The sequence below is a fragment of the Chelon labrosus genome (genome assembly GCF_963514085.1).
Source record: "Chelon labrosus genome assembly, chromosome: 9".
Classification (NCBI taxonomy): Eukaryota; Metazoa; Chordata; class Actinopteri; order Mugiliformes; family Mugilidae; genus Chelon; species Chelon labrosus.
Genome location: NC_140359.1, coordinates 17,629,328 through 17,653,871, shown reverse-complemented (window position 1 = coordinate 17,653,871; position 24,544 = coordinate 17,629,328). Strand labels below are relative to the sequence as shown.

The 24,544-nt window shown below is 42.3% G+C and overlaps 1 protein-coding gene across 1 annotated transcript in view; it reads left to right on the top strand.

Moving 5' to 3' along the window:
- The window catches only part of ntrk2a (neurotrophic tyrosine kinase, receptor, type 2a), a gene marked incomplete at its 5' end in the record, with an annotated part of 75,349 nt that extends 54,496 nt beyond the window's left edge, over nt 1-20,853 (top strand). The window contains 6 exons of the mRNA XM_084552065.1: nt 4,708-4,838; nt 9,295-9,467; nt 9,700-9,855; nt 10,346-10,430; nt 18,387-18,545; nt 20,526-20,853. Of these exons, the coding sequence (XP_084408191.1) occupies nt 4,708-4,838; nt 9,295-9,467; nt 9,700-9,855; nt 10,346-10,430; nt 18,387-18,545; nt 20,526-20,711 (890 nt within the window). The 3' untranslated portion in view covers nt 20,712-20,853. The remainder of the gene's footprint in view (nt 1-4,707; nt 4,839-9,294; nt 9,468-9,699; nt 9,856-10,345; nt 10,431-18,386; nt 18,546-20,525) is intronic.
- Nucleotides 20,854-24,544: the final 3,691 nt, after the last annotated feature.

The following is a 24,544-nucleotide window of genomic DNA, read 5'->3' as shown; positions in this document are numbered from 1 at the left end:
ACAAGTTAAATGGAGATTTTTCTCTCTTTCATCTCTGTTATGTTACACCATCCCATTGGCTTTGTCTCTCAATTCTTCCACTGCAGATCTTCTGGGCTTTGAATTGTGTTGCATCAAGGGAATTAGGATTAATATCGTTCTGGAAAATGTTGTTCAGAAGTCAGCCAGTGCGTTCAGTATTTTCAAAACTCTCAGACACACGCGCTTACACCGAAAATGTAGGTCACAATTAGCTACTCCTCTTGGCAGGAGGGCATATAGTTGGGAATGGTGACTGACTGGAAGACGCTAAGGGGAAAAACAACAGGGGAGAAAAGAAAAAGAGTCATGACATGAATTGTGTGAGGAATTTGACGGAGAGAAGGTTTGACGTTTCTGGTTGGTCCTCTGCTCTCAGAGCATCTGTTTAGCAGGATTGTGTCTTTGACCTATGGTGTATTGCTCGGTTCAGACTAGCAAACTCGCAATTTCCAAGCTGTTCAAGCTGTTTTATGTCAGGATCCTTGGTCATGGAAAGAATTCTGGGAAGATGAGAGAAGGAGGAGTGGAAGAAGAGGCAGATGGCAAACAGGGAACAATTATGTCCCGAGACATTCATTTCTTCTGCCGTTTATAGGATGCCGATTACAGAGGATAGGTGTGAAGGAGGATTCTGTGGGGAGAAAGATTGGAGCAAAACTGATGGGAAAGGATGGAAGACGAGGTGGCTGATGGGAAATATCACTCCTCTTTATGTTAATGTTGTAAGCCCTGTCATAAACAATTGACGGAGGAAAGACAAATGGAGCACCAGAACGGGGGAAGAACCTGTCTCTAGATGTTAATGTTTAGACGGTGTTGATCAAAATCTGATCCGGTTTAGGAGCTGAGGGGAATCACAATAGGGAGGAATAAATGATGGAAGAGAGGGATGCTAAATAAGGAGATGGAGATAATGAGAATCGATAGAGAGATGCTAAATGAGGGAAAATATGTGATGATATGATAAGCACTGAAAACGTGTAGGGAATTAGGGGGGGGAAAAAAACTGAGAATAAGTGTGTAACATTTGGTAAGTGGGGGAATAATATTTCAGCAGATCTTAATTAAGGATACCGATCGAGCCGAAGAGAGTGATGTGTAGCACTGCACATGGAGATACAGTTTAATAATGAGAGAAGGATGAAAAAGGGAGTGTCAACTTGTCAAAAGCAAGATAGTGATATATGGCCATAAGAAATAAAATAACTCAATTAAGTTCTTGATTGCTATGCGCAGCGACTGTGGCAAATCCTCAAATACATGACTACAGTGTAGCAACAAATCTCAAAATGTGACATAGAGACGAGCAAGGAACGCCGCGAGAACACCACAAATCGTCACGCTAAAGACAAAAGGAAAAAAAGGGGAAGCATTGGTCCGCACACATCAATTTATTTGCCATTTGAGGGCGTTAATTAAGGAGAAGTGGTGCGAGGCGTTTTCATGGGTGAATGCTTATTATACAACCGCAGCAGGAAGCGGTGCGGTGAGGTAATTAGCTGGTTAAATGGTGGGTAGCTGTATTGTGGTGACGGTGGTGTGCTGCTGGTGCATGGGAGATGTGGTGATCGGGACCCGCTGCAGCTGTTTTTTGAGACGAAGGCTTAATGTTACGAGGAGTGGATAATAAATAATAGAACTGATAGACGCTCTTGACTTTTCTTTACACAGACGCCCCTGCAGTCTGTACGCAACATTAAACATTATGTCTACATGCTGCTGATTTGCAGCTGTAAAAAAGGAAAATGATAACACGTGGATTTTCTTTTGAAATATGAATTATTTTCGAAAATGTTTAGTCTATATAGTGTTTCCTGCTGGTATACAGTATACTCTTTTTTACCTCTGGTCTTTAGTCCCTTAGAGAAATCATTTGGGTTAAATATTAAAAGGTCAAATCCGATTTAGGAACATGTTTTGTAACCATTAAACTATTATCATTCCGCACCTTTACTTAACCACACAACACAAAGAAGGAAACCTAAATCACTGAAATCTTTCCGTTTAAAACATTGCTATGTGTACTATCAAGGAGTGAGGTGGATATGTAGCTGTACAAAGCCTACAGTGGCGCTCATGTAGAGCTTATAAACTGAGTGGTTGTTGCCTTTGGGTCTGAGGCTGTTGTAGAACGTGGAACGTAGAACTTAAACGTAGTCAGCAGCGGGTGACACCAATGGGCGCCAAGCCTCAGAGAAAATGACGCTTAGATGATTTTTTTTTTATCTTGGTAATCATTGTCCTAATGAGTTTATGGTCTTAATCGCTAGTTACAACGTCTGCATCGGCACAAGGTGACGCTCATTTAGTAAATTATAGGGCCAGAGTAAAATAGACGATAATGCTTGGTGTGCATTACAGCGTGGCTACGATTGAACTGAAAACTCGCTACCTTGTGGCCATCTACAGTGCTGCTCTCCAGCTTCTCTCTTTCATCCAGATATTCAGTCATTTCTGGCTCCATAAAAACCAAGATGGTAACAACCAAAATGCCAGACTTGTGCAAAACATCAGTGCCGGTAGGCCCTCGGTCTCACAGAGAGACTTACACCAGGTTCAGACTAAACAGAAATATCCAGACCACAGAGATGTAAGGCTTCATTCTGCCTTGTGTAGTGTGCCATAATCAACAGTAAACCATGGTGCATCTGGGATGCCTCACAATGTCTCCAAAAAAGACCAGCACTCCAGATTTTATTTCTTTTCTGTTTCTTTACCAAAGTGGTAAATGAAAGAGGCGTACTAACCTATCCATGCGACCTAAAGACAGGTCTGCAGTAATCTTTTCTTTATATCTTGGGCTTTTCCAACCACAAGGCAGCCAGTTTTATTCATGTTCTCGATACCGGGCCCTGGCATGAAGGATAGCGTATGATTGGTCGGTGACAAAATGTAGTTTGTCACGTGTCTCAATATGTTCACAGCAAGAATTTATGTCTATAACTGCCTAATCTGACGCAGTCAACATCTTATCAGACAGAGATATTGTGTCGTCTGCATCCAGCATTAGATTCTTTTGTATATCTGATGTAGACTAGCTGTGTTTATATGTCTTTCTCTCTCTCTCTGTCTGTCTCCTTGTCTGCCTGTACAATATTGGGTTATGGTGGACATCAGTAGCTTACAGTGTAGATCGATGCAGCTCCTTCTGAGAGTCTAGCTAGGCTTTAATGTGATATTCTGAGTGGACAGCTTTTCTTCAAATGCGCCTCTTAATCACATCACACATAAATCTCGGCTATGGGTGTCCTCTGTGTGTGTGTGTGAGAGAGAGAGAGAGAGATAGTGTGTGTGTGTGTGTTCAAGGCTTACACAATACGCGCATGCATCACAGGATAACCGTACGGGTTTCCATGCGCACAGACAGTTGCACATCTGGCCCACAATCAAAAGACAGGGCTTAACTAGGTTATAGTAAGGGCACCATGCTGTTAATCATTCCGTAGTATAATACCTTGAATTATGAGCGTGGTGAGATGCCAAATTTCCTAGCAATCAGTTGGCAAGGAGTCACGAGTTACTAAGCAACGGGGAGCAGGGTTGTCAACTCTGATCCAGCTGTGGGTGAGCAGGAGGCAGGAAGGGATTATGTACATGAAACAAAGAAAGACACTGGTAAAAAAAAAACTGAATGGAGACAAGCTGTAGATCTGCGTGTTTACTGTAGCATTTCTATGATGTATTAAGTGCAATGTCCTTAAATATGCAATATTACATAACCACCTCGCCTCAGCCGGTTTTCTGCATAAAAATGAAATTGGCTGAGGTGAGATAAGATGCCCCCAAGACAAGCGCTGCATCTCTTGTTTGTATTGTGACAGAAACCAAAGGCTACGCTTTGACATCTTTCCCACTTTTGAAATGCAGCCAGTGGTTCCTTGATAAACTCAGCACACCCTGCAGCTGTGCTTTTGTGCAAAAAAACAAAAACCAACAGTGACACAGAGCCTATAATTAACATGGTTGATTTGTTGCGTGAATAAAAGGTACAAATAAATTATTTGGGCCGCAGTCAGAAACCTGGTGTTAGCAACATATGTAAAGAAGCAAAGAAGACCAACAAGTTATATTATAGACCCTCATATCATATCATTATTACAGTGTTTAGGAGCAAATACTTCATTAAAAAAAATAAATGGACGGTTAATTACTAGCACGCTCCAGGGGTTTATTATAATGTTTTCTTCAGGAATAAGGATAAGGAGAGAAATGGGGCTGCAGCAGAAAGCAAGTGAAAGGTTCCTGTTGTCATTTGAGGAGAAAAATCTATAATATAATGAAGTTATGTATGATATATATAGTCGTAAACTGGAGCCAACACAGACCTATAACTATTTATGCTTAATACGATACCTAATCATGATTGTTGTTATATTTTTAATTACACAGTTCCTACATCTAGTATACCATAAATATCTGATTCACACAACAAATTGTGAACTGGTAATTATGGTCAGTGGTGTAAAGCTGTACCAAATCTGCAACTTGTAGTTTTGTCACACAGACAGACACAATAAAGAACAAAAAACTACTTTACATGTCTGTGTCCTCAGGAATCTAACGTAATATAAGATGTAGTGTTTCTAGACCTGAAGTTGTTTGTGATCTCGTGAGATGTGCAATGCCTCTAAACCAAAATGGCCCAAATTAAAGTGCTTTCTTTCTCCGTCCCTCCTTGTTCGACAGTCGTCCAGCACATTAAGAGACACAACATCGTCCTGAAGAGAGAGCTGGGAGAGGGAGCATTTGGAAAAGTCTTCCTGGCCGAGTGTTACAACCTCTCCCCTGACCAGGAGAAGATACTGGTGGCAGTCAAGGTAAAAATCTGTTGGTTCCTGTGACACACATTTCAAAAGCAAAGAAATCAGAAAAGTGATGATCCAAATCCGGATATGACATTACTATCATTTCCATGACCCCCATAACTTCTCTAAATGTGTCTGTTTTTAGTCCGTTTTCTCCGACATGTTCTAACATATGCGACTACACTCTGGTTGGCTACAGGGATTATAGGAAAAACATCTGCGTCCAGACTTACAGGAACGAATTGTGTTTATAAAAAGAAATTAGAAATAACATCCCGTCTGCATGAGGAGTCAGGTTTCAAAATGAGACGTTTTGAAAACCCCCCGGTCTTACAGAATGATTGATGCCATCAAAATAAAGCCCTTAATGTTATTACCGAAGGTGAAGTTATTGCCTTCTCCACAATATTTTGCAATGAGATCTGATACCTGAAATACATTCAACATATTGAACAGTTTACAGCAGGTAATCTTGTGTTCCTGAAACGGATAGATGGCATTTTTGTAATAAAATCCCCCGCATGCCATCGGTACAGTATTTAGAAGCCATGTTTGCCTCAGTTTCCCCTGCCATTGATAGAAAGTCCTTCCTTTCAAGGGTTTCTCTGCAAAGAAAAAGGTGGAATTACAGTGAGAAACCGCTGACTTCCGGGGTCAGATTAAATGGTTTCCTAGGGAGCTTCCTCCCATCACATCTATCTGTCCATCAGTCGCTCCATCAGGGCTGCTCTCTCTTTTGGTCTGCAGTGAAACAGGATCTGCATGGTGAAGAACTTCTCATTAACAATACATGACCCGTGAAATACCCCCTTCTTCCTTTGTCCTCCCTTAACTCCCCACCCCACCGCCACCGCTTCCTATGTCTCTACCACCTCACCTCCAGCTCTCACCTGCACCACTTTTTCTTTCTCACCTGCCTCTTCATTCTGATACTTTCCTCTCCTCGAAATCCTCCACCTTCTTTTCTCTTCCTACACTTCCTGTTTCCAGCTTAGCTCTTAAATCGCCCGCTGATGTGCGCTGCCAGCTAAGCTTCGGCTCAGTCTGAGCACTCGGCAAAATATGCACCTGAAAATCTTGGGAAGCAGAATGTAGAACACGGTGCTGTGTGTTTCTGACTGCATGTCAAATCAGGTAAAGCATTATATAATCACCACAGAAACGAGTGCTGCAGATCTCAAAAGTGTTTGCGTGCAGATATGAGGGCGATGGGTTGGTGATTGGTTTAATCAAGAGGCACTCTATTGATTCAACTCCCTCAATTCATCAGATTTTTTTTCCTTTTTCCAATTAGCTAATGCGCAACCTGCTTACACCACAGTACGCGCAGTACTCTGCTGCTTACTTGCTGCCGCATCAACAAAAAGAAGGTGTCATGAAGGCTCACGGTTACAGACTTTTCAAATAAATGAAGACACTGCCTCCGGTTCTTCCTTTTTAAGTGGTCTGCTCACCCAGAGACAAAATAACACAGGCTACCTCTTTGGTAGGAAGCAATTCATAGTGTGATCTCTGAATAATCCAGACACTATTTCTGTAAGGAGAGGATTTTGTGTGCGGGTTGCACAACAAAAAAAAATAAAAAATTTTGTGCATTGCATTGGGATAGGCAGAAATCAGACCTTAGAGAGATACTTCTCAAAACTTAGAAAACTAAAATCAAAACACACATCAATGACTGCAAAGTGAATTTGGCATCTTCCAATGGCAAGCATCTCTTCTTTGTCATACAGCTTAAGTGAGACTTGGTTTACTGAGAATGTGTGTCACGGAAACTCAGTGTGTACCCTGAAACCACAACTGTCTGCACGGCTGGATATCTATACTGTGTTTTTTTGTATGTTTATGTAGGCACATGACCTTTTCTGATGCTGTTAAATACAGTTGAGGATACACATTAACTAATTAACATACAATAAATGCCATTTTGCAGCAGAAATTATTCACACAACAGCCACAACATTAAAACCACTGTCAGGAGAAGTTAATAACATTGACCATCTTGTGACAATACAATATTCTGCTGGGAAACTTTTGGACCTGGCATTCATGTGGATGTTACTTAGACATGTACCACCCACCTAGAACAGACCAGGCACCCCCACCCCATAGCAATGACACTCCTTGATGGCAGCGGCCATCCCAAGCAGGATGCAGCCTGACACAGACACATACACAAAAATGGTTTAGGAACAACTCAAAAAACATGAAAAACAGCACAAGGTGTTGAACTGGCCTCCAAATTCACTAGATCCCAAACTGATCAAGTATCTGTGGGATGATCCACAGAGGCCCCTCCCCTCAACTCATAGGACCCAAAGGCCCCCACTAACAACATCCTGTTGCCAGACGCCACAGGACACCCTCAGAAGGCCCATGTCCATTCTCTGATGAGTCAAACTGTTTTGGAGGCAACAAGAGAGATACACATTATAAGAATGTGGTCATAATGTTAAGTCTGATTGGTGTATACCAATCTAATCTTGACTACTTTTCCTTCACTCATTTTCTGAAAGTTCACTGAAAAAAAAAATGGAGGGAACTGAATTAATAATGCACACGAAGGTGCTCAAAGCTTTGTCAGCGTGTGTGATCGTCTTTGCGTCCATGGATCTCCACCGTTGAGCACAAAAAAACCTAACATGACATTAAATACAGTACTTACATTGCACTCTGTCATGCGTACCACATTACAGGAACATGCTCTCAATTGTACACCGCATTACAATAACCCTACACTCACTAATAGAGCTTAATGGTCCCGGTTTTAAAGTCGCCTATCAATCACCCAGTCATCCATAATACAGAAGCAGGTTTTACTGTTACTGTATATTAAACACTGAGTTGCCATCGATCACAGGCGCACACGAAAATATGCATATGCACGTGCGCACAGTCACGCCCATGCAAACACATTTACGCTCCCGCATTCCCATCAATCATGAGCGCCGAGCACTTTCGATAATGCTGCCTTCACACATGTAAATGAGTCACTACTTTCCCGAGCCAGAGGTTGTTGATTGCTTTTTATTTGTCCAAGGACCTGAATGTGCTCGGACTGAGTGACTAACAGTGTAATATTATGGCTTTTGGCCTGGGAATTAATGCAGCGTTGAGTTCTCAGAGCCGGGGTTTTGCTCAATAGCGTGATTAATACTTGTTGCCGTGGTTATTTGATACATTGAACTGTTAGCAGATTGAGCCCCAGGGTGTAGTGAACAAGAGTATTTTTTTTATTTGGGTTTTTATGCCGGAGCACACATTCGTTGTATAGCATATGTAGACATTTAATAATGCTTTTCAATTAACCATTGAAAGAACAAAGTCTACCAGGTTGTGCCCAGTATCACTCTTCTTAACGCTTATCACCTCTTGCAGGGTCACACAAAGTCAGAAACAATCCTTTCCAACCTTTAATAAATACAAATACATTTAATTGCATGAACTGAAACTGAAAAATCCCACAAAGACGGATTCACTCCCAGAATGCGAGAAGTCATCAGAGGAAAGTCTCCAACACATTTCCCATACATGTTTGATATCACATTTCAAACTGAGATTGGAGCGTGGGCTTTCATGCACCATCTATACTGTAATAATCCACCCCATCATCTTCATGCGGCATCATATTACGGCCTGTAATGTGCGTGACCTGGCCTCCCTTCCAAGATACATGATTAGTTGGATATTGGCGGATGGAGCTGCATTCTGTCTCATTTTCTGGCATCTCAGCGTTCTGGACGAAAGGTTGCAGGTTGTTTCCTTCCGTCCGAGCTTTCTTAGCTCTTTCTTCAACGTCCTTTAGACCTCTGTTTGTAACAGGAACTTCTATCTGCATTGTTAGCACACAGGCAGACAGGCAAACACACACATACACAAGGTGGAAAGCGCACGTATATCCATGTCATATACTGTAGGAAGATAATCAATTATTCATGTAGGACAGGAGGAATTTTCTATATTTTTCTTCTTTAGATGTGAAATTAATACAGACCCCGTATCATTTTCATTTCCTGCAACTCTCTCTAACACGCTCACTCTTTTCCTGTCTCTGTCCCAGATGCTTGTATTTCGCAACCTCCCTGACAGATTTCCTAATTCACAGAAGGGAGACAATGATTAGTTTCAAAGGGAACCTGGGAATATAATGAATGTAAACAGTGCTGTTCTTTATAATGGCTTACATTAATATAAAATGCCACTGTTTTCTCCTGCTCAGTCCCCTTCGCTCTGTGCCAGTAATTTCACACTCTGTGTGCCGAGTCGCTGTAACTCATTTTTACAAGGCAAGACACTTTTTTTTTTCATCGTGGACATCAGCCAAATAAATTGGAATAGACTAGATCCACTGTGAAAATGACTAATTGGCAATAGTGTACGTGGCACAGTGTGTGAGTTTTTCATTTGTCACTTTATTAAAATGTCACTTGTGTGTGTGTGTGTGTGTGTGTGTGTGTGTGTTGCGCAGACACTTAAAGAGGCCAGTGAAAATGCCAGGAAGGACTTCCACCGTGAGGCTGAGCTGCTGACCAACCTTCAGCATGAACACATTGTCACTTTCTACGGCGTGTGCGTGGAGAGCGACCCTCTCATCATGGTGTTTGAGTACATGAAGCACGGAGACCTCAACAAGTTCCTCAGGCAAGGCTCTCTTCTTCATTATGGGAAATGTCACAGAAATGGCAGCTGTTAAACTGAAAAATGTGCATTTCTCTAAAATGCCGTGAAGAGGGAGTGATCAATAATCGTAGTGGGTTGTACAGTATAGGTTTGCTACTCTCTCGAGGGCAGGGTGTAATATTTTGCGTGTTTGAGACGAGGCTGACAGCTATCGCCACACCGGTAACTTTCTTCCTTCCCTGTTCCCCCACAGGGCTCATGGTCCGGATGCAGTACTGATGGCAGAGGGCCAGACCACCAGACCTGTGGAGCTGACACAGTCTCAAATGCTGCACATCGCCCAACAGATAGCATCCGGCATGGTCTACTTGGCATCACAGCACTTTGTGCACCGTGACCTGGCTACCAGGTACGACACTTACCCAATTCAGTGAATTTTATTGTACAGTCCTAATGAATATGAGTGAAATAGCACATATGTGTTACAAATGACTGACTGATTCCGCCCGACATTTAGTAGTAATGATTGAAAGGACTGTGCCAAATATATTAAGCACCATTTTGTAAATGTAGCTGCTCTAAATAATCACTGAAAGCTTCCCTTTTTTGTCTGTTTATACAGTGTAAGCTGTGGACTAGTGGTTAGCGAAGCAGCAAATTCCTTGCCAAATAAAGCTGATTTGATTTGATCAAAAGTGATGAGTCCTCATTGAACTGAACAACTTTGCTCAATGCTGTCAATGTAGAATATTTTAAGCCGACATTTAAATGTTAATATATAGAGTATATGCAAGGAGTAGCTGTTTAGCATCCTGCAGTGTAACGGTAAGCTGTGTGAAGCATTTTCATGTTGTTGTTCTGTACTTAGCTTGTGTTTGGTTGTGTTTTTCATCCAACAGGAACTGCCTGGTGGGTGAGAACCTGCTGGTAAAGATTGGAGACTTCGGCATGTCCAGAGACGTTTACAGCACTGACTACTACAGGGTAGGTGTATGTGTCGATATCTTTTCTGGCCCTTCTTTTAGCCCTCCCTCCTCCCTGCTGCATGGTCCCTCTCTGCTACTCCCCTGCATGGGCATGACTGACGGACTCCGGCAGAGTTACAGTAAGACGCTTGCCAGCGAATCTGAGTAATTAAACACACATGTAGCTGTATGTACGCCTCATGTGCTCCCATACTGTAAGCACTTGAATGAATTATGGTAAAGGAAGATAATTAGCCTGTTTTCTTACATGAGCTTACGTCATACCATGCATAATGGCTAATTACTCCAGCTTTTTCTGTCCATAAACACCATTTTCCTGAACAGTTTAATTAACTCAACATTCTTGCATTAAGCAGGTGTTCATTTCCAAATGTAGGAGTATACGTTCCATTAGGTGCTCGGCTAACAAGGCGGCTGCATGACAAGCACAGGCAGATTAATTATAATTGTGTGTATATAAAAGCAGAAATCCATAATTCGTAATGTTTCCGTCAATAACGCAGCATACTGACACACATATTTTGCAAATCGTTAAGGTATTGTCTTGCCTGTATATAATGCAGACAACAGGTATGCACCAAGAAATGTGCACCAAGCAGAAGAAATGTGTCTGCATTAATGCCAAAGAAATGTCTTTTGTGTTAATAATAAAATCAATGAAAGAAACATGACCTCAATGGACATTGTTAGCCAGATTTTGTTTTATATTTTTATATATACACACACACAAATACCGGTATGTTTAAATTAGTATTATCTATTGATTGAAAAGATACTTCACCTTCACTCAGTATCCCCTCATGTGCAAAGTCACAGTGTTTAATATATTCACACGGCCACACTCAATCTGTATTCAGAGCACATTAGAATTTACTCTCATCCGTCTTTTCCTCAACACTGTTGAGATTAAATTTGGAATAACTGGCCGAATGCTGCAAATTAAAGATGTAGAGACGATTAAGGTCTCTCCTCTTTGGCTTTCTTTTTTACTATCTCCGTGTGACGACACACAGCAGCATCATCCTCCTCCTCCTCCTCCTCCTCCTCTTTCCTTTCACCCTTCCTCAATAAAGCTAAGTGCTGAGGCTGTAGTCATGGCAACGGGCAAAGGCAGCGGCGGTGAGCCTTTCGGAGTTGAATCCAACGTTTCTCAGGAAGTAAAGTAATCACGGGGAACTTCTGCTTAGTATGCCGAGGCAGTAGTAGAGGAGGAGAGGGGGAGATGGAAGTGTGGGAGATGGAGGCAGGAGGGTGCAGAGAGATGAAAGGAGGAGAAGGAGAGAGACGGGGGAGCAGCAGGAAAGAGAGACAGAGAGAGAGAGAGGGAAAGGAGTGGGAGGCAACAAGACACAAACAAATACACAAAAAGAAGAAAAGTCAGTAATAGAGCGGTAAAGGAATATGGGAGAGGAGAGGCGGCCTTTGGAGTAGACATCCTACAGGATAGTCAGTACGAAACAAGCAACACAGGAGCCACAGATTCAGACAACCACAGAGAGCACAATATCAGAGAGAGAAGCTGCAAGAAATGACAACAAAAAAAAGGACAGCGAGGCAAGGTAGACAGACAGGAGAAAAACAGCAAACCAGAACAAAGGTGCAGGGTGGGAGGTAAAATACAGTTATTCTGCCATGTTTCTGCATCTAGGAGGGATAGAAGTGTGTGTGCGTGTGTGTGTGGGGAGGGGAGGTGTAGAGTGTAGGGAACCAGTCATGCTCTTGCGTCAGACAGGAGCAAAGATGAGTCATAGAGGATTTGTAGCCCCCCCAGTGCTTATGTGCGTGTGCATGTAAGGAGAGGCGTAGGACTGAAGGGGCTGCAATGACGTCATTGGATCTCCTGTTACACAATGAACCTGACAGGCGCTCCAGAAGACAGACACGACGCCTCGACTCAAACCCCGAGCCTTTCCCTGCAGCCCCCGTTTTTTCCTTCGTCTTCTTTCTCGGCGCGTGTGCAGGCTCGTGGGTGGGGCTTGACTGGCGGTTGGAGTCGGGGAGAGTGAATGCACAGTCGATACACCACAGCACAGTTATTCTTTTTCCTCCCTAAAGTGATTTTATGCCCAATCGTGTAGGATGAAAGAAAATTAACATTCGAGCCTGACTGTTTTTCTGCTGCTGACACAGGCTGCGGGAAAAAAAAAAAACTGGTAACAAAGCAGAGATAAACACTCTCCCTCTAGAGTAATTTGGCTGGCATGTTGTATTTTTCTTTTCTTTTTCTTTTTTTTTAACAAATCACCTCCGGGTACCAACCAACACAGACGAACAGCATCCTAATGGAGCACCTGGAGAGGCTTAGATACAAATCTACACAAGTGGACATCATCTCACTTTTTTTTTTGAGCTTATTGGAGCTTCACAACTATGACCATGAATGTATTCAGAGAGCCGGATGTACCACTGTACCATTGTAGTGACAGCAGGAACCAGTAATACTGCAGTGGTCTGTGGCTTTTATTTTCATGAGTGCATGTTCAGTGGGACACTCAATATTAAAGCAAACATAGAGCTAAAAAAAAACCCAAACCATCTTGTCTTTTGCACCAGATGAGTCATTCAAGTGAGTAGGCACCATCTTTGAGTCCGATATCCACTTCTTAATATATTACAAATCCCTGAATATGACAACACAGCTCCTGAGTTTTGCTCTGCTGGTGTTTCTCTGCTCCCATTTGAGTTTTTCTGCATTTTTTGGATTTTCTGGAGTCGTCATCTCCGTCTCATTCTTGTGAATGTGATATTTAATACCTGGAGGGGATCGATGAGATAATTCATACCTTAATTATGTCACTCAACTGTCTAATAAGACAAATAATGAAGCGGTGGCATTTTAAATTGGAAGGTGAACTTCACTCTGCAAAAACACATTTATTATATTCAGTAGTATATTATGAGTCTGGCCAGACATACAGGAGAGGTTTAAAACTGCAGCAGGGAGGTAATTGTAGTGCACTGTCACGGCTGATTTAAACCATTTCAACGTCATTTTTGAGGAATTACGTTTTATCTGAAGCACTGATGTAAACAAGGACGACCACGTGTTTCCAGAAGAGCAAATTTGAAGCTCTCAGTGTCACCATTTTATCTTTCATCTAAATCTCCATCATTCAAAAAATTAATAAAATATGGAGGTGGAGTGCGAGCGAAGCTGAGGCGGGTGGGTGTGACGCCTGTAGGCAGACAGCCAGCGCCCTGTGAGGACTACAACCTGACACTCAAGGCAAGCCATGCTCTAAATTAAGCATAACTTTAAGCCTTGATATGATTTAAACGGATGAAATATAGACAAACTCACCCAGATACAGTTGTCTTGAACGGGGAGATTTGCAAGTTTTGTACCAGGCTGTAAACATTTTAGCTTTTTGACATGTGGTGCTTGATTCGTTTTTGGAGCACGCCTCAAGTGGTTATTTGAGGAACTGCAGTTTCTGACACCTCGGTTTCATTCATTTTTTTTTTTTCAGTCCTTGGTTTTAAATAAGATAATGGTGAGCATTGGGATTAAAAATAATAAAAAAAAAAGCTTGACATTGGTACAAACTGAGAAGAATTCAAAGTCTCGAATGAGCAGCCAGTGCATAACCGTCTATTGAACTTTTCAGACTGAATACTGTCACCATAAATATTGTTATCTGAACAGAATCTGTAGTGAGACAATGCTGCACTTATAAACTTACCACGTATTATATTAAGCCTGAGCTGGCCACGTGTTTTAACTCTTTTCTCCTGATGTATGCAGACCATTCTTGGAAAGTGTTTTTTGTTTCCATAGCAACACACATTGGGATTACAGTTTTCTGTGTAACATCCACCAGTAGGCGGAGTTAGCCACACATTAACCCCTCCCCTACAACATCCCATAATGCTTTCTTTTTTAAACCCAGGCAGTTGCCATGGCTACACCAGCTTCTGGAAAGTCACTACAGAGAAAACCACATCCCTCCTGTGCTTTATCTCCCTTCTTTTTGGAGGCTTTCCTGGAACACTCAGACGGCGGTCTCGCTGAAAACGATGCATATTTATAAGACAGGGCAGGAGAGAGACGGGCAGCAGGCTTAGAGACAGGCGAGGGAAGGTGCGAACGAGCGGAAGAGATTGAGGAGGGCAGAGAGAGATAAAGCAGAAGAGAAGGAGACAAACGTTGACCGCCAGTCTACTGACAGCACAGAGAAAACAGAGAACGGGCCCATGACGGGGAGATGCAGCATCAGTGAGAGTCTTTGAAAGTCTTCAGACTGCTCCAGTGTAAACATTACTTTCTTCATATTTGAGGCCCCCCTGTGACAAAAAGATTTAATCCGAGCTTTTTCTTTATCTTTCCCTCTCTTTCATGTGTTTTCATTTCTGATTCCTCTTTAATTCTGCCTTGTTAGAGGCTTTCTGAAAAGACCGCCCTCGACGTCTCTCGATCTGAACACACTGAAACACACACACACACAGACACACACGTAGACAGTTAACAAACACAAAATAGAAGATGTGGCTCGGCAGTTCAAGAGCCCAATATTAATATTTCAGACCAGTGGGGGAAGTGATCGGTCATGATGAATAAAACAAAAAGACTAATGGATATAGGCAGGTTCAGACGCGTCAGTGAAACCTGTCAATAGAAGAGAAAACTGCTTGACATATCTGCTAATCCTTAATGTAGGCCTATTTTATTTCTATAACACAGGCAAACAATAAAACACACAGTGATCAGGCATAACATTATGACCACTGACAGGAGAAGTGATTAACATTGACCATCTTGTGACAATACAATGTTCTGCTGGGAAATGTTTGGACCTGACATTCATGTGGATGTTACTTAGACATGTACCACCCACCTAGACCAGACCAGCGACCCCCACCCCATTGCAATGACACTCCTTGATGGCAGCAGCCATCCCCAGCAGGATGCAGCCCGATACACAAAAACGCTTTAGGAATAACTCAACAAATCATCCAACCTCCAAATTCACTAGATCCCAAACTGATCAAATATGTGTGGGATGCACTGGAACAAGCCTGATCCACAGAGGCCCCTCCCCTCAACTCATAAGACCCAAAGGCCCCCCACAGGACACCCTCACAAGGCCCATGTCCATTCTCTGATGAGTCACAACTGTTTTGGAGGCACAAGGTAGACCTACACAATATTAGGAAGGTGGTCATAATGTTATGCCTGATTGGTGTACACTGCAGTGGAAAGCTAAGCTATGTTAGCCAGGTCTACTGATTTTGTCTACTACCCAGCCTTTATACTGGGTATTTTAGGGTCTGAATATTCAGTGACATCTAATCTCTTCGAGGTCCTCTTTAAACCTGGCATTAATATGTATCTCAGGTAATCCGATCACAAGTGGACAGCTCCAAGCACAGGTGTGAATTAACCCGAGCTACGCCGAGGACACTTCAGGAGCTGATCGCTCAAACCACATTCCACATTTGGCCTCGTCCTTTGAGCAGCGCGAACGTGAACGTGTCCTTGGTCACATTAAAGGACGGCCTATTCAACTGATGTCCTTCAGAGATTTTTTCATTCACCCCACTCTAAAGTTTCACATCTGTTATACGCAGAAATATTCATAAATATACTCTCTGAATTCTCACTAAAATAGTGAATAAGCAAGTGAGCTCGGGCGGGCAGAATTATAATTAATCCATTAAGCATATCCAGGAAGGGTAGAGTGTGTAGTAGGAGTTGTAGAGGAGAGCGTTTGAACAAACTGTAGTTCATTATGCCCAAGCCAATACAGCACATTTGAATCTGGCAGAAACGTAGAGAATTATAAAATAAACAAACAGACAAACTAGGAGGAAGACACGGTGCTAGAGGGAGGACAGCGAAGGCCCAGTTATTGAGAGTAAGAGCCGCAGAGATGGAGGCAGATATGTTTCCCCTGATGTAAAAGTGAACCTGATGGCTATCTGTGTGACTCTGCACATTTTATTACTGCATTAAATAACCCTCTGACGAACACAGAAACAGGCCAAGTGTGAGTACCAAGCCATTAATAACGGGCATAAACCTCAGAAAATGGATTGTTCCATCTGTGTGGAGCAATGGAGCGCGGGGCAGTCGGTAGATTCATGTTCGGAGGAGGACTGAGCTGTGCAGCAAGGGAGGGAAAACAGCGTCAGTACACAGAGTCAGCTTTTACCTGGTTTTATTTAAAGAAAAAAAGTCAAGCTTTGTCACATTTAACATGTTTAAACCATCCAAATCTCGCTGACCTCCCAGTAGCAAGCTTCACAGTGACGTGTATACAGCTTAAAAAGTTTGTCAGTTCTTTAAATGGTAATCAAATTAATGATATATTTTTCATATTAAAAAAGCTAGAAATAGCTTGAAATGGGTCCGCCTGTGTTTTCTCTTGTGGGCATTAACCGTTATATTCAGGTGATTTATTTTCATAAAATGTCATTATGGAGTAATGTCTCCACTCTTAAAGCCAGGAATAAAATGCAATGAATTATCTTTTCAAAATCCTCAGTTGTATTTGAGCTTCTTTATTGAGTTCTTGCGTTTCTTACAGAATATTTTGTTCCCGAGCTCTTGAATGATTTAGATATAGATATATAATCACTACTGCAGCCAGCTGATCGTCATACTTGGAGAAAATGTTTGTTTGCAGCTTTTAGTACTTATAAAAATCTGTTGATGTGTTCCCACTTTATTCTCTTTTTTTGTTTTTGATGATTTCAGTGCTGCAGGTATCAGTATTTCATTTTCCCAGTTCTCTTACTTGCATACTTTGTCCCCTATATGGGGGGTATCAGGCAGTTGTTAAGCAGCTCTGCTCAGATTGGTCCAGTCTGAGGGGAGATTAGCTCACACTTAGTATGTTTGAATCTGTTTTTATATATAACCACTGGATGAAATGATCTGCTCTGCATATTTCACTGTGCACTCATCATGTAGCTTTAATTATAAGCAAGAGCAAGCCAATAAACAATGTGCATTATAATATCTGTTAATGTGGGGTAAGAAGATAAACAAGCCGTTTTGTTTGTAGCCGAGCCAAGATAGTACTATAATCACACGTTACTGTGTTCTTGGTGGATGAGGTGTTCACTTACCTTTTATTTCTGGTGCAGCATTAAAAGGTCACGCTCTGACCTCCGCCGCTATAATAACGCGATCCAAGCCTGCAGTAGAGATGCGAGAGTCTCTCAGCTGAAATAAACTGTCGGCGTTTATGAAGAGTAAAAACAGCAAATGAATGCAGCACTTTAATGGCTCGGTTCAGATTAGAGCGTAATGAAATGAACAAATTGCCTTTGAGTTCCTGCGTATGATCAGCTGTTGATTTCTGCTCAGTGAGAAATCACTGGAACTCGCCGTTTCGCGATACAATGTAAGGTCGACTGTGATTGATTTATTATTTAATTAAACTTCACTCACATGGGACGCTAGCATACTGTAACAGTTCGAAACGGATCAAAAATGCTTGACTACGGGAGTGTATGGCGTCAAGAAAGTTTAGTTAATAGTTAACCTCATTATCAAAGCTAAATTGTACACATTTGTCCTTTTAGTTACGACCGCTGGCCAGCTGATTAATGCATACACCATGATCTCAATGCCATGTACAGTATCTATGCCCTCTTTGTTTGAGGGGATATACAGTAAAGCAGTGTGTTCTCCACAGTACGCCCTGCAGCAAAGCAAAATTATCAGGAATGAGAGGAAGATGATGCAAACCGCTGTGCCCTGCCGTCACACCTCACTCACTGCTAAGCCTCAGGCAGCAGTTTGGAGAAGTGAAATGTCTGCAGCATTACTTTAAAACTGTATTGAAACTCCTGAGTGTGCGATGTTAAAAGCTGCTCTTAACATAGAACTGAAACGCATGATGTCGCAGGACAGAGTAGAAGATGCCCCACAGTATACTCCATGTTTATTCCTCCATTTATACAGGATACTGACTTAATGCTTCTTTCTATCTGTGTGCTATTAAAGGTCGGAGGTCACACCATGCTGCCCATCCGCTGGATGCCACCTGAAAGCATTATGTACAGGAAGTTCACGACAGAAAGTGATGTTTGGAGTCTAGGGGTTGTTCTTTGGGAGATCTTCACCTACGGAAAACAGCCTTGGTATCAGCTCTCCAATAATGAGGTACAGTACCGTCATTCATTTAAAATTTGGCATCTAGAACACACAGATACACATCAGAGTTTGTGAAGTCTGTGAAGATCCTCTGCAAGTACGTAAACTTAGCAAAAAGAAGTCGAAAACAACAACTGTGCAAATGTTACTCTGGACGCACCTTCAGCTTAATAAGTCATGACGAACAAGATGTTGCAGCCCGAAGCTATGAGGAAAACAGCGCTCCATAAAAGATAAATCTAAATGTTCAGTCTGTTTGGTGTGCAAGGTCCTCACAGGTATACATTTAGTCAATCTTTCGGCCTGAGTCATCTGGTAAAGCTGAGGCCCTGCAAGCTGTTTGTGAATTAATGTGTCGCTGTGATGGAGAGACCTGAGGAGAAAAACTATCCACATGACAATTGATAGAGGAGGAACAACTGCGATGAAATATTTTACCGGGGGAAGCTTTGCTCTCCTCACTTTTTGAAAGTGCGGCCAAAATGGATGTGTTGTTGTCACACAAAGGATGCAGATGAATCGTACTGTATGTTCTGAGTGGAATGTGTTAATTCATTTGCTGTGGATCAGACTAACTATAGTGGTCGAGTGACACTAATACAAGTAAATTTTCAACTGTTTTTGGATCAGTTGTAGTTGTTTAGTTGTTCTCTTTTTAAAAAGCGACACGTAAGTAAAATATTACAATAGATATTAATAGAGTTACAGAGAATCATACAATATACATTTATTTTCTTGATTACTCTTGGTTTTTCCTTTTTCTCCATAAAATGTAGTGAGAAATACATTACAGTTTCCTAAAGCCCAGTCAATTAATAGAATCTCATACCAGGGCTCAATGCCATAGGAAAATAAAAACACATATTCTTTGTTCTCTTAGAGACTCTCTCAATCTGACTATTGCATTAAATATATATTTCTACGTGAAAAAGAAAACCTATAGCTTTACCGGAAACACACATCCATCGTAGCCTTTCAACCCTTCACCTTCACCTCAACCTCACCAAACACGGACCTCATCATGTCCTCAACTCTGGTTACATCCAAAAATTAACCTTTAGCCCCGTCAACTGTCTTCTTTTCCCGTTTTTAAATCTACCATTTCTCTGGCGCTCCACAGTTCGCTCACCTCCTGACCCAAATATGATACTCACATATCTTTTACACAGGATATGGATATCAAATATTTTTTCTTGTCGCACAAAGTGATAGCAATCACGGACAAAAGGAGGAGTAGGTAGCTGCTTGATTGGCCGAATGATCAACCTCTTACAGATTTGATCCTTAGTAATTTGAGATATTGAGTAATAATCACCGGGTATTGTGGTTTTATATATAGAGAGGATATAGGGTATAGCAATTATGAGACACAGCTGGGGTCGGAGGCTCAATAAATGCCATTAACTGGTATTCACTGCGTGAACACATTTAATGTTAGAGAAAATTATAACTACATTACAAGCTAAGAATAAAATATTAATTTTATATTACAAATGACTGACAGTTTATGAGTTATACAGCCTGTATAGAGGAGAGCTGCATGTCGTAGTTAGCTTTATAAAAGTGCCATCTCATTTAATCCTCATTCAAAAGTCAAATTAAATCTGAACGGTTTTTACATTAACATATTTAGAGACATGTGCTTAAATGCTAATTGTGCATTACACCTGTGGGTAAATGTGTAGGTGGAGACGTTCCTCTCACACTGCTGTGGAGAAACTCCATCCAATTTATCTGGATCACTGCTCCGGTGCATAACTTCATCAGTTCCCTAAATAATTTATTCACTGTGACATTTTCACTGTATGCCACTGCAGCAAGGTGACACAGCTTGATAGAGCAGATGCTCCATCATCTTCACTGGGGACTGAACTCGCAGACAAACTTTCAGCTTGACCTGATGGGACGGTCCCTGTTTTTGTTCTTTTTGTCAGTTCTGACGCCGGATGACATGAAACTTGATGTCTGTGTTTGTTCCTGTCTCTGCAGGTGATAGAGTGTATAACCCAGGGCAGGGTCCTGCAGCGCCCTCGGACCTGTCCTAAAGAAGTTTACGACCTGATGCTGGGATGCTGGCAGAGAGAGCCGCACATGAGACTCAACATAAAGGAAATCCACTGTCTGCTCCTCAATCTGGCCAAGGCCTCGCCTGTATACCTGGATATACTGGGCTGAACACACCAGGAGGACGGAGAAGAGTTTTGAATGTGTGTGTGCGTGCGTGCGTGTGTTTAAGTGGAGGTGGTTACCGTATCTAAGTATGTATGTGCATTTAAGGTTGCATGCATATGTGTGTGAGCTAGGGGGACGTTGTGACACCTCCAAAACAAAGTGTGCAATGCTCGTGCAAGTGTGCGCGTGCAAGGTGCCGCTGTACAGGATGTGAAGCTATTATTAAACTCTTAAAGGCAATCAAAAAAAAGAAAATCCTCAACACATCCCCGATCGCATCTCTCCTCCCCGCCAATTTCCTCTCCTTCGTGCATTTCGACTCCTTCCCTCCTTCCTTCCCAAAGAGACATTTACTGAGAGTAATTTAACTTTTGAGGGGGGTAAAAAAAAAAAAGTGTCTCACTTCTTTTCAAATGCTTTAAACTGACTGGGGCTAAATTGATGAGACCTGATTAACAGGACTTTAAATTAAGTGACTCACCCCTTGCTGCCTGTGGGACAGCAGGACTCTTTTGAAACATCCGGAAATTTCACGGAGGAGCAGCACGGGGAGGATTTCCGGAAACTTCTTTTGCGCGTGCACATGAGACCGGTGAGACATTTCAGAGGAAATGGCTCCGTGAGATGTCGAGCCATAAAGACACTGTGTTCTCCCCTCTCACCCTGTCTGTTTATCTGTCCGTCTGTCTTTCTGCTCACAAGAGTATCCAAGTCAGCATTCATCCAACAAGAGTAAACAGGGGTGGAGGGGGTTGGGGGGGTACTCATATAGTAAACTGAGTGCAACAGCATAATGACCAAAAAAAAAAAAAAAAAAAGGGAGGAGAAGTAAACACAATCTGCTTTCCTGCCTGTCAGACAAAATTAGGAGGTGTGATGAAAAGATAATATCTGGTTGGCCCATTTGCAGATACAAAAAAAACAAAACAATCAGTGACAATACGTGCCAACTGAGGCTGTGGTGACAAAATAATTGAGGAAGAAGGCTGTGGTATTCGACTATAATGTATTTGTGGATGCTGACTGCTAGAAATGTTTAAAAAAAAAAAAAAGAAAAAGTAAAAAAAAAAAAAAGCTTGTTTATCTGGCACTGATCTACAACATCTGCTCATTCAATGGGTTAATTTTCTGGACTTGTGCGCTCATGTATGCACTCTGCTTTTTACCACAGTTTTCTGTTAAATGTTACTTTGCTCAGGCCTGGACGTCAGCGTCGCAGAGCACGGGGTAACACGATGACTACCCACCGACCCCCTCACCCCCCCTAAAGTGACAGATGTTTCACTTGTGATGTCAAGCGTGCGTGTCGGAGGTCAATTGATTCATTTGTCCACAGCTGTGCAACAATCGCAGGACCGCGGTGTCGGGGAAGAAGAGGGTGGGGTGGGGTGTAAAGGTTGCTAAGGGAGGCTGAGTCTTGAGTGGTCAGATCACGGTCAGATGTGTGGGCGGCGGCGCTGTAGAAGGTGTGGTTCATTTGGTCAACCCATATTAAATCATCAAGGCTCTCAGCACTCAGACATCCTTGAAAACCACATCTGCGCTAGAGGGATGCACACGAGAACACATACACACACACACACACGCTGTATACCTTATCCCGTCAGGCCTCCATTTCCACACACACACACACACTGAAAAGACACTCAAAACGGACCGAGAAGGAAATTGAATTGTGCATGTTTTATTATTTGAGCGGTGCAGTGCTTTAGCCAGGCCCCGTCCTCTGTAATGGTGTAATGTATATTTCATTACAGCCTAATGGGCTCCATTAGCACAGTCTCCTCACAGACATTCAAGACTTATTGTTTTATGGCTGAGAAGGAAGGATGGAGGGATGGAAAAGGAAAGGAGAAGAAAACAGAAAGAGGGGCCTGGAATGGCGAGCAGCGGAGAGGAGGACTAAGAGGAGAGGTAGCAATGCATACTGGGAATAAATGGAGAGGAAGGGAGAGAGAGAGTTCAGAACGGGAGCAATGGGGTAGAAAGGAGAAGACAGTGGGAATGTAAAAGCACGAATGGGTCATTGGGAGAAAGATGAGGGTGAAAGAGAGGATTGTGGAGTGAAAAGGTGGAGAGAGGGAGGAAAGAGAGGTGTGAACGTCCTCAGGGAGAAAGTGAGCGCGGACATCCATCATTACTGTGGTTCTGCAGATGATTCTGTAAGCCACAACTTCAGCTTCACGCCGCCGTCACATTCCTACAGCTGCCCTCAACCACACATACACACACATACATTTTACTGGCAGTCCACCAACAACTTACACTGAAAATAAACTCAATAATGTACCACACATCCCCATTATTGAGAACCACTTCACTCACTTACAGTACAGCTCACATGTCTGAACGCTTACGGACACACTGTATATACAGCTCACGTGCATGCAAGGAAACGCATTTAATGTTTGTTTTTTTCTGCATTTTACCGGGGCCATATTTTACTCTTTACACAAATATTAAAAAGTCACGATCACTGCGGTTTCACTAACGGTCATTTTAATTAGATGTGAAGCATCAGTTTCGAAATATGAGTCTTATTTGTTTATTAACAGCAGCACTTGATGGTATTGGTGTTTGTGAATTTTGAAGAAAAAAAAAAAAAGTCGGTTTTATTGATTTATAGTATTATTATTTATAAAATATGAAGCCTTTTGTACATTTCTTTCTATATCTGAAGTTGCCTTTTTTGCAACAACAAGCGGACTGTAATTGGTTTGGTTGATTATGTTTTAGCAACCTGTGTAAGATAATCTTGAGTGTACATGTATTTTTATGTCGGGCTCCCTCTTGACAAGCCACCTTGACGGGCCTGTCCTCGTGCACAGTGTGCTCTGCAGCACGGATGGGTGTTGCACCAGTCTGTCACATTTGTACATTCAATTTGACACACTGCAAAATTATTGTCGCCCGTCGGAGCATAAATGTGAGGGTTAACGGGTGCAGCGTTGGCAGTACGGGCTAACAAGGTCCTCAAAATCCATCCCTGCTGTACGGTCAAGTAGAGTTTGCACTGAGTGAGCGTGCACTCAACACAATTCAAAAAAAAAAAAAAAAACTTGCCACACAATAACTCTGTGCGGTGACAGAGGGCAGTGTGTTTGTGGACCTGTGTGTGAGCTGGAAAAAACTGTGAGAAACAGTGCATACGAACGCCTCTGATGTCAAAGGAGTAGCGGACGTCGACGCGACATCTCAGCTGGCTGTACTGATTGTGTACGTACCTGCTGTGTTAACACATTGTTTTTATATATAATGAACTTTGTCAAGTTGGACAGTGGTGATGTGATGATAGTCGTAGAAAGAGGCAGCGAGAAGGATGTTTGTTATGAGGAAGACTGGTCAGCACAGATCGGCCGTCCTCGCACTGATGCCTCAGATCAAAGATATTGGAAGAAAAGCAAGAACAACTGCTGTATGAATGGACACCTCGGACAAGGAGGGACTGACAATCACAGACTTCTCTCTTTCTCTCTCTTATTCAAGTGACCTACTGTAAAATAGACTACTCAACCAACTCCTCTTCTATGCTGCCTATACTGTATGTGATAGTCTTTGACTTTGGTCTTTAGAAGTGCTACTTTTTCTTTTTTTTGTAAAATGAAATAACAGCGAGAGGAATGAACAAAAATACGTGTACAAATGTGAATAAGCCGCTGAAAGAAATAAGCATCGCTAACAGCTGTGTCCGGGACTGTGTCAGTATCTAGATTGTACTATTTTTTCCTCTTTTGTCTTAGAAGTGGAGGGCAGAGAAATGGGAAGCTGCACGGGACTCACAAATACACAAGATGACATGCAGCAGCCACCGGGATGCAGAGCGATGTTTGCTCATT